At 47.1% G+C, this 11226-nt stretch overlaps 1 protein-coding gene across 5 annotated transcripts in view; it reads right to left on the bottom strand.

The window, feature by feature from the left end:
- Positions 1-868: 868 nt before the first annotated feature.
- mia2 (MIA SH3 domain ER export factor 2) overlaps positions 869-11226 on the bottom strand; it is a 31874-nt gene continuing 21516 nt past the window's right edge. For 2 of the 5 annotated variants that reach the window (XM_063183611.1, XM_063183609.1), the window contains exons 19-24: positions 10535-10669; positions 8660-8806; positions 4568-4735; positions 3031-3077; positions 2070-2247; positions 873-1215 (exon numbers count right to left, since the gene is read on the bottom strand). In XM_063183611.1, the coding sequence (XP_063039681.1) occupies positions 1025-1215; positions 2070-2247; positions 3031-3077; positions 4568-4735; positions 8660-8806; positions 10535-10669 (866 nt within the window). In that variant the 3' untranslated portion in view covers positions 873-1024. Of the gene's footprint in view, positions 1216-2069; positions 2248-3030; positions 3078-4567; positions 4736-8659; positions 8807-10534; positions 10670-11226 lie in introns of all 5 variants that reach the window. The other 3 variants (XM_063183608.1, XM_063183610.1, XM_063183607.1) reach the window with 3 other exon arrangements.

Genomic DNA, 11226 nt, shown 5'->3' with positions numbered 1-11226 from the left:
AAAAATAAGAGATCCTGCTTTGTTTTTTTTTTGGTGGTTCAATTGAGCCGTGCATTACAAACCAAAACTCAGGCATCTAAAATGTGTTGCCTAGTGTTTGGCTTTATTTCAATCAAAGGAATCCTCCTATGGGCAACACTCTCCTGTTGAAATTGTTTTCTTAGCTCACATTTACAACCACTCCTGCAGTTAACAGCAGACTATTTTTTCCATATAGCAAGAGTGTTTGCTTATGTCTTTTCAAAAAAAGGTAATTCTTCAACTTCCATGTCCATGTCTATGGACAGACCAGTGAGTTTTGTTTTGTTTGTGTTTTTTTTTTTTTACTTTCTTTTTTAAGATGCAGAGGGGAAAGGAAAAGAAAAAACATGTGATCACGCGACAACCACAGCTTAGACAGGAAGCAGCCCCCATGAGCAGCGCAAAACAGGATGTGGCACACAGCGCAGGAGAAACACAGGAAGAGGGAGGGAGAGAGAGAGGCAGGGAGGGGGCACCAGAGAGAGAGAGAGAGAGACAGCGAGCGCAACAGAAAAAATGTATAATTAAGAGTGTTGAAAATTAGTTTCACAATTAGCAATGAAAAGGCATCCTCTTCCCTCTCTCTGTCCTGTCCACTCCTTTCCACTGTAGTGCAGAGTGTCCCTTTTGCAATTTCATGCGGTCCAATCATAATGCAGTCAGCAGGAGAGGAGAGCGGAGGAGCTGAGCAGTAGAGGGAGGAGACGCTGCTATGGTGCAGGTAATGGGGCCTGAATAGGAGACTGGATCAGACGTTGGTATGTCTGTGTGTGTGTGTGTGTGTGTGTGTGTGTGTGTGTGTGTGCGCGTGTGTGTGTGTGTGCGTGTGTGTGTGTGCGTGTGCGTGTGTGCGTGTGTGTGTGTTTGCGCGTGTGTGTGTGTGTGTGTGTGTGCGTGTGTGCGCGCGCGCTGCACGGGGAAGCATCCATCCATGGTTATATTATTCCCTGGGAGCTGTAGATGATGCGGTGAGATGCAGGGGGGGGGTGGACTCTGGTTTCTCTCAGACGCCGTCATGCGGAGGGGGAGTCTGGTGGGACGGCTGCTCGCTGCCGGGTGGCGAGGGCCTCGGCGGGGGCCCTGGAGGGCCGGGGGGGAAGCCGTCCATCGGGGGTCTGCCGCCCGCAGGAGGGTAGCCCATGTGGGGGGGAGGCGGGTATCTGGGGAACATGCCTGGAGGTGGTGGGCCTCGCACTGAAACACAATCGAAGGGAAATGACGAATAAATGAGTTACGTGGGTTCATATAACAAGATGTACTGTATATTAAGTTACAGACGGCTTACCTCTAAAATATGCTTTAGAGACCATCTAAAGTGGGAAATCGATGCAGTCTTAAAGCTGCTACATATTACACACAATTTCCTTACATTTTCCACATGGATTTTCATTTATGGGAGTGAAGCTAAAGACCTTAGTCACTACAATACAACACACAGAACAACTGTTGTCGTGTCAGATTGTCCATTACCTACATACAGTACAATCTCTTCTACCCAAACCTGATTTAGTGCACTGTTGTATGTCCTGTATAATTTAAAGCAAAGCCCCATACAACACTATGGACAGAACAGCTGTAAATGTTATAAAGTCAGACTGTCCAGCACCGATATAGGGTCTCTTCTACCTTGCCACTGCTACTTTTAAAAAAGGCCCACTAGGGTGCAGTTTTTCTTCAATTTCCACAGTTTTGTGAATGTCTTACACATTTGAGTTTCTAGAGTGGTGTAAGCCATTTAACCCATTTCAGCCTGGAGGGACATATATGCTGCCTTCAGGCTCTTGATATTTGAGGGGTTTTATTTAATTAAAAATGTTGGTACGTATGTTCGAGCTGAAGGAGCACATTCTAATGCAAAATGACGGTCTTAGCTTTTAAATGTAACTTATTTCATGTTTTTATGTGCTTCGCAGGCTGAGATATTTAGGTTTTAATAGGCAGAGGGCACCTTTTTCCCAAAAAAGGGCTTAGGCTAAAATAGGTTAAATGTACACCAAACGCACTACAACACATAAGACAGAACTGTTGTTTTGGTGGCATCAACATACTTCCCATGGGCATTCCACCGGGCCCTCTCATGGGGTAGAAGTCTGGCGGGGGGCCATAGGGACCCCTGCGCTGGAAGTGGGGGTCTCTGGGGTCCATGGGCATGGGCGGCGGGGGCCCCATCCTCATCTCCGCCTCGGGTGGCATACGCAGGTCTCCAGGAGCCGACATGTGACTCGCCTGTGTGTGAACAAAAACAAAACACCCACAGCATTGATACTGGTGACACTCTACCCACATGAAATACGACATGCCATATATACAGTGCTGTGCATGGCTGGAAGTGACAACAGAATGTGCCGTATGTACCGTCAATGTACCGTAAAGAACACTTGACATGCCCTATGAACTTCCTCATCTCTGGTGCCACTGTAACTGCTTTCTTGGCAAACTGTTGGGTGACAATAGAGTTGTGCTCTACATGATGCACGTGTAATACACAGCTATTTCCAGATACACTAGGGCAGGGCTGTAAAACTCAAATTGATGGAGGGCAATAATCGAAATCTGGAACAAAGTTAAAAAAATGGGATAAATTTCTGTGTGCACGCACTGAAATTTCACACACACTAATTCCCATCATACTATATGGCAGTTCAAATGTGCCTGCACGTATTGTGCTGCATATTAGTTTGAGCTGTGTCATTGGCCTGGGCCCTCTCATATTCTTGTGACACACCAAATTTCATGTTCATACAATATACATTAATGGTGTGTGTGTGGGACAACTGTAATGCACATTTGAAATGATCATGCGGGCCAAATAAAATAACTCTGCGGGCCACATTTTCAACAGTGATCTAGGGAATTGTACAGGATGCCTCTACTGTAGATATACTTGATGGCTTAAAATGCTTGGTATTGAGACACGCTGTCATTAAGTGCAGAGGTACACAGTACATTGTATGTGTATGTTACATTGGTGCAACATTTTCAACTGTGATTTATGGACGCAGCACTCACATCTCGGCTTTCGGCGTCACTAATCCCAGAGCTGTTCCCCGCAAAGTCTGTGGAAAGAGCAAAGAGCACACTTGTTGCACTTCTGGCACAAACCACACTCACACACCGCACATGCGCACACACACGCACACGCACACACAGACACACACATTCATTCTTATAATTTCATTTTTAGAAGTATCAGTAGGGTTGGTATGGGCACCCAGGGGAGAAAGAGAGGCCATTCATGCCTTGGTAATACTATTAAACACACCGCTCTGTCAAAACAGGCCATGCTACAGTCACTGCAGCCTTCTGTTCAAGAAAGCGCAATGTCCGGTGTGTGTGTATGTGTGTGTGTGTGTGTGTGTGTGTGTGTGTGTGTGTGTATGTGTGTGTGTGTGTGTGTGTGTGTGTGTGTATTAGGGGGATCGGCTATTCTTATTTGAAGACACAGATACAAATCTACCGACTGATGGTGTGCCAGGGGATACATCCCACAACTGACACACACGCACGCGCACGCGCTCACGCTCATGCACGCACACACAATTGCAATACACTTGTTGCATTGAGCTCAACACCGCGTCAATGACCTGATCTGCAGACTTACAGCAGCAGACTGGGCTAAAAGCCATAGGGGTCAAAGGTGACAAGCCCATTAACAACCCTGCTATTTCCTCTCCATAATGAAATGCACAGCCATGTTTTCATATGCAGCCCATACTAATACACACAATGGGCTGGGCGTTCGAATTACACATGTGAACGTTGACATTACGCTTGCAGTGGGAGGGAGGTAAAGCTCCCAGGGGCATATAGTCATTTCAGCAGCTTAAATGGCATGTGCTGTTTATATATAGCTGGGCATGACATTACATAACGCTAGAGGATATTTGATGAATACCACTAACCCCCCTCCCCACCCCCCCCCGCCCTTCACCAAACCCAACCCCACCCCACCCCACCCAATCCTACATCCCAGCCAAGACCAGCCCAGCTCTCCCACCCAAAGCCCACAATCCACAATCTTGTTTGTCCGCCCTGCAAGCAAAGCTAGGTCTGTAACAGTGCAATATCCTCAACAAAGCCCAGGGCTGCAAAAAACTCTGCAGCTGGTGTTTTTGAAAATATTTTTTGGGGGCTTTTACACCTTTATTCTGATAGGACAATACCTTATCCCTCTGAGCCACACCGCCCCTCTGAAGCCAGTGCTTCATGAGCATTCGCGCTATGCACAACGAGCAAGCAAGCAATCGTCTTGTTTTCTTCCAGTGGCCCACAAGCATGCGGGGACACGGTGACCACAGCACAACCTCTCTTTCCCTGCATAAATCCCACCCCCACCTCCCAAACACGCACGCTCACACGCACGCACGCATGCACGCACGGCAAATCCGTGGGCGTGCACACACACACACACACAAACGAAAACGCACGCACCACCTCAACAAAAGCTCTGTGGCTGCCATGGGCACGTGCGAGGGCCCCGAACGAAAGCATAATGGGGAGGAGAGGGGGCACACAGGGGGGGAGGCAGCATTCTCTTCTCACTCACCGGGCTTGTCGGCAGGATGGGGAGGGTGGGGGCCTGGGCCTGGCCCCGGTCCATAGCCGTGAGGACCCTCCCCAGGTGGGAAAGGGGGCCTGGGGGGCAGGGGGCCCATGGGGAAGGCTCCAGGTGGGGGCCTCCGGAATGGAGGTCCAGGCTCTGGGTACATATGGCCTTTTGTCACAGAGAGATACAGAGAGAGAGAGAGATTAGTGTGCTTCATCATGTTTTAGGAAGAGGTAAAGAGGTTTGCCATCAATTTGGTTTTACCTGGCCTTGCACTTGCATTCATGCAAGGTGCAATTTGTCAAGTCTGTCTTGTTGTGTATGACATGCAGTTAAGGGTCACATGGATGTAGCATTTGCTCCTAATCAAAATGCATCTACATTTGCTAGCACACACACTGGTATGGTGATGAGAATGATGCTTTTTTTTGTTCTTCCCTCTACTCCCATCCCTTCCAATTCATGTACACACCTCACATCCACACACACCTCACAGCCACACACACACACACAAAAGCCGTGAGGAACGATGCAATGATACAGTACGTCAATGGCCACCCATTCTAACTGCATGTGCCACGTGCAGTTTCCGTGGTTCCCACAGCACGCACTACGCCGGTGGACTTTAGCCGGTCAACCTGGAGGGGAGGTGTGGTCAGGGGATTGAGGGGGGTGGAGGTGCAGGGTGGCGGGTCAAATCCCGTGCCTCAGAGGCTGAGCAGAGGTCTCGTGCACAGCTGACTGGGGCTGGCTACCTCGGCTTTGGCTTTGTGTGTGTGTGTGTGAGGGGGGGGGGGGGGCACCCGGCACACAAAAGGACCTCTGAGGGGGCCAAAAGGACGGAAAAGTTCTGGAATGAGCGACAATGGCAGAGAGAGAGGCAGAGAGAGAGAGACAGAGAGACAGAGACAGAGAGAGAGAGAGAGAGACTCGGTTCCTCACCACACCAGCGGTGGCACGACCAGCTGACTCACAACTTTTGCCCCTCACGTGCATCTCTCTCTCTCTCTTTCTCTCTCTCTCTCTCTCTCTCTCTCTCTCTCTCTCTCTCTCTCTCTCTCTCTCTCTCTCTCTCTCTCTCTCTCTCTCTCTCTCTCTCTCTCTCTCTCTCTTTTTCCCCCTGACCTTCCAACTGTGTGACCTTGTGTTACCTCAGAGATAAAGCCTCAGCAATGTGTAAACGTCACACACACACACACACACACACACACACACACACACACACACACACACACACACACACACACACACACACACACACACACACACACACACACACACACACACACACACACACACACACACACACACACACACACACACACAAGCACTCTCACACACATTCTGAAATGGTGTTTAGGGAGGAGCGCTTGGGGTATAATCTATTAACAAGTCCAGGTTGACACCTGCCCACTTTCCACTGAGAAAACCACAAAGTGAAAGCCTGGGGGGGAACTTAGAACACATTACATTCATAGAATTCGTTAGAAAAGCATGAGGAAACATTCAACTTCTCTTCTCAGTCCTCTTCACTATTCTACTCTTAACATTACTCTTATCTGTTGTAAGAAGAGAGAGAGGAGGAGGGGAAAGGGAGACTGCCGCCACAGGTTAACCATTCAGGGGTAGGGACAGATTAACTAGTACAGTATATAAGTGGGTATGGACTGGTCCGGTAGGGCCCCTTCTTCCAGTTAATTTTGTTCCCTTTGGTTGGGGATGTGTGTATCATCACAAAAGATAATGGAAAAAAGGAGGCGCACACAAGGCTTATGTGAAAAAGTGTATTGAAGCCTAAATTACACAACAGAAGTCTAAGGTTAACTGAACTGGATAAACAGACGTTTCGGAGCTAGTCCATTCTCAATGTCTCCAGTAGCACTACTCCAGTAGCCTACTGGAGACATTGAGAATGGACTAGCTCCGAAACGTCTGTTTATCCAGTTAACCTTAAACTTCCGTTGTTTAATTTAGGCTTCAGATCACTTTTCTTCACATAACAAGCCTATATTATTGTGGTGCGCCTCCTTTTTTCCAGATCTTGATTGCTACTTTTTGAATATTGCACCAAATATAGCCTTCTGTAGCTGTCTTGGAAAAGTGCAGGCACAATCCCGACCTTGCGGTCTTTTGTCATTCACTGTCTGTATCATCACAAACAAATTTCCACTAGGGAACAATAAAGTCTATCTAAGGTAACGTTAGAGGACAGGTCTTCAGGGTGGGGTGGGGTCTGTGACGTGACTGTACCAAGAGGAGGAAGAGGGTTTTGTTCAGAGAGGGATGTGCATTAGAGGGAAAAAATAAAACCATAGGGAATATGTCTTAATGGGGTGGGAGGAGGATGAGGGCCCGGGGAGCGGTTTTGATTGGGTGGGCTATGCATTATGACTTAGTTATTATATGGACCTCTAGAATGTTGCGAGACCTTCCATTCACTTTGAATGGGCTTCCCCGACGTTCGGTAGGCAGCTATGTAAGGGTTAACGTTCGACGAGAAGGTCGCTACCGTGGAATAGCAGCACGACAGAGAGAATCTTTAGACCCCGACGCGGAGCGGAGGGGTCTTGTTCTCTCTGAAGTGCTGCTATTCCACAAAGCGACCGACTCGCCGAAAGTTAACCCGCTTATTATATGGATATACTTAAATGATTCACACATGGCGGGGACATTTCTTTAGGCCTATTTAATGTTAAGATTGTTGCTGCGCAAAACAAAACAGTGCCGTTGTGGAACACCGCTAGGCAACAGCTAGGTAGCCAGGACAACAGGTGTTGTCTATCACAGCAGCTGATTAGAGTCTTGTTGAAAAGTCGCTTTAGCAGTGAAAAGTCTTGTTGCCATTGACAGCGGTCTGTTATAGACCAACCCGTCCGTTATCGAAAAATAACAGACGTGCGAACGTTGGGGAGCCCCGTTGAAATGAATGGAGCATTCGGCTGATGACGTCACACCATATAATAATTTTCGATAGTGCCTGCTGCGCCCAAATAATGACCGCTGCCAATGGCAACGAGTTTTGTCACTTCATATTCATGGTATTGTATCACTCTGCAAGTAGATCGGTCACATCTAAGCCTGGTTCTTGATAGTGGTTGGCTGATTTGCGGTTCCAAGTATGAGTTGGAAGATTCTACACACGTCCAACTTAGTCGCGCAGATGCTCATAGATGCCTCTAAGTTGATAGCTAGACTGGTGCTGCTGGGGTAGGGAGAGTTCAGGAAGAGCACGTTTCTCTGGTTGGGGTGTCAGTACAACTGCAAAGACGATTCATTCCCGTGGCCCGTCACTGTTCTCTTGCCTTGTGTTTTTTGTAGCAGTGGTATTGCTTAGGAGGTTGTGCAATGCATAGAGGTGGGTTAACACCATGGGGGCAAGTTAAAGACATAGGTAATAGGTCTTTGCATTATGACAAGTTAAACCTGGGGTCCCCAACCTTTCTGGGTCTGAGGGCTACCGAGGGCTACCAGAGGGCTACTTTTGTTCAAAATCCTCTACTGATGTCTTGGCATCATTCTCAAATCACACTATTATTGAATGATAATTTATATTTATAAAGAATAAATAATCTCATATTTAAATTAAGAAAAGCATGAACTGTGACTAAAATCTTATAGTGGTCACTGTTTATTAACATCCTTGGTGGGCACCTCAGAAGCTCCTGGAGGGCTACCTGGCACCCGCGGGCACAACGTTGGTGACGCTTGAGTTAAACCCATAGCATAGAGATAATACTCCTAGAATCTCTGCCCATAGGGTCAAGCTAAAACTAAACACCATGGGGGGCAAGTTAAAGCCATAGGGAATATGTCTTTTGTGGGGGCTGCGGCTGTGGCTGTACCTGAAGGAGAAAGAGGATGAGGGGATGTTTTGATTGGGTGGGCTATGCAATATGACTGGTTAAACCCATGGGGTTAAGTTGAAGTCATGAGGAACAGCTCTCTATGGGGCGGGGGCTGTGACCAAGAATGTCCCTGTAGGAGGAAGGAGGTATTGTTCAGGAGGTGGGTTAACACCATGGGGGCAAGTTGAAGCCATAGACAATAGGTCTCTGAGGGGCGCGGGGGGGGGGGGTGTGACTGTGACAGTACCTGGAGGAGGAAGAGGGCCCGGGGGACCTGGGGGGCCCCTGCGCACCTGCTCCCAGGTGGGGGAGCACGAGCCGCTGTCTGAGTGGGGGCCGCCACTGCGCTCATACTCACCCCCGCCACCAGGGGGCTCCACCAGGCTGCGGGACGCTGAGTATGAGACAGCCAGAGTGAGAATGAGGAGGAGGAGGGAGGAGGAGGGAGAGGTGGGAGAGTAGTGATGAAGTGGGAAGCAATGTGCAAAATGGACAAGGTATTACGGTGGGTGATGGAAGCATGGAGATGACAAACAGTTTTCAGGGGTTTTCAAGGGAAAAGGTGAGAATGAAGTATGATGAAAATGGGGGAGGATGAGGAGGAGGGAGGGAGATGAAGAATTGTCCAACGTTTTCAAAGGAAAAAGAGTGAGGAATCGTGGGGAAGTAAAGATCCGGAAGAGAAAAAAAAAGAAAGAAAAAAAAGTGAAAAGCAATAGTAGTAGTGAAATGGATTGACATGAAGATGGTCAGAAGGATTTCCAAGGAGAAAAAAGTAAAGAGAGGATTGATTAAAGAGTTGGATATCAGATGAAAGGGGGATGGGAGGGGAGGAATTCACGAAAAGGGAAACATAAGAGTAGAGTAGAAACCCCAACTTCAGACAGATAGAAGAGTGATATTGAGTATGAGACATCCAGGGCCCACGCAAGGGTGAGGTACAGTGGATGGAAGTGAGGAAGGAAAAACAATGGAAAAGAGAGGGAGGGAGGGGGGTAAAATAAGCAGCGCAATGCCAATGAGATCATGAAACGTGAAAACTCTGCAGGAACAATGCTACAGGCTTACGCTACCCGCTAAATGGCAAAGCGTGAAAACAATCCTGTCACATAGAGAGCTAATCTACAACTACGACCTATGGTCAGCAGGAGCACGTTCAGATTCCATTATTAATTGAAGTAAACCAGTACATGAATGGCTTTACTTATTGGCAAATTAATACAGGCCTAGTTATGGAATTAGATATCTGAATTGGCCAGTACTTAGGAAAATACTGGTTGATTTATTTCTTTTAATTTTTCTGAACCTCTCCTCTTCTGACTGCTAGGGTAAGTAACTGGCTGCTAGAGTGGGAAGCATCTGCCGTCTGTCTACATGATCCAAGCAAACGGTATCAGCTACATGATGCAGGGTTAGCTATACACATACAGTGCGACAAAAATAAAACAGGTTGCATGGCATAGCATGCAGCATGCCCTGGTAAGGAACACTGTCCTATGTATGAATGTATGTATGATGTACAGCACACAGGGTCTCTGCACATCTTTGGTATTTCCCAGTGTTGTATAAAGCAGAAGTAATAATACTTTAAGAAATGTAATTACAACACTGCAACTATGTATTATCATACTACGGGTGTTGTAATTACATCCATAACAGTACTTGCACTTGTACTGTACATCAGTGGTTCCCAACCTTTTTCTTCAGGGACCCATGTTTTTACTGTTGTAAGCTTTGGTGACCCAAGCACGCGATCGCCCGCACGAGACTGAGTCACAAGATGCCCTCTGTTTCCTGCGAAAACTAATTTTAGTTATTTTATTCCTCAATTCGTCTATGGTCAAATTTTGAATAAATGTTTAATGTAGCACTTACAATTTGTTGCTTCTATGCATTTATTAGTTAAATGCTTTGTCTTTTATTCATCATGGGATATATATATTTAAAATGAAACCCCTTAAAATCAAGAGGGCTCCGCGACCCCCTGTGGATCTTTGGCGACCCATAAGGTGGGTCCCGACCCATAGGTTGGGAACCACTGCTGTACATAACTCTGGTGCTACCCGCCAGTAGTTGCAGGGGGAGGAGGGTGGAGTCAAGAGGAGGAATTTGATGTGGTCACCTCTGCCGCCAGGGCCCATGGGAAACTGAGGAGAGAGACGCGGAGGGCCGTCCATCAAGGTCGGCGGGGAGAGGAACGCTCTCGTCTCGGAGGAGGGGCGGCCCAGTGGAGAGGGGCCGTACGGTGACCTTTCTCCTTTAGAAGGTTAGAGAGGGAAGGAGATCAGACACACAACCGCAGTCATATCTTGCTCTACTTGTACATACTTCTCCCATTCCATTGTACATATACTGCATAGAACTATTGAACATTCTATTTATCTGTGCATCTCGACTTGCTAACCATCTACTTGCACCAGTTGGATACTGCATAACTGCACAGCATCTGTGAATGAATACTACTTTAACAAACAGCATTTATCTGTCATTTGTTTCACTCCCACTATCTGCACTTCTGATTAGATGCTAACATCATTTTGTTGTTCTGTATTTATACTAAGTAATGACAAAGTTAAAGTGTGTGTTTTTCAGCGCATGCTTAAGATAACAAAAAGATACACATACCGGTAATAATTCTTCCTGAGCCATATGAAAAGCTAACAGCTTTGGAAGAGATTTTGGGCAGATAATAATGTTTTAGTATTGACAGACTAAATGGTTAGTCAGTCATGAAGTTAGTTAACAGCTATGGACAGGAATATAGTGGCTGCAGTGCATGGCTATATAACTGCTATTATGTCATTATTAGCCATT

The sequence above is a fragment of the Engraulis encrasicolus genome, chromosome 19, assembly GCF_034702125.1.
Source record: "Engraulis encrasicolus isolate BLACKSEA-1 chromosome 19, IST_EnEncr_1.0, whole genome shotgun sequence".
NCBI lineage: Eukaryota > Metazoa > Chordata > Actinopteri > Clupeiformes > Engraulidae > Engraulis > Engraulis encrasicolus.
This window is presented reverse-complemented; position numbering and strand designations above follow the sequence as displayed.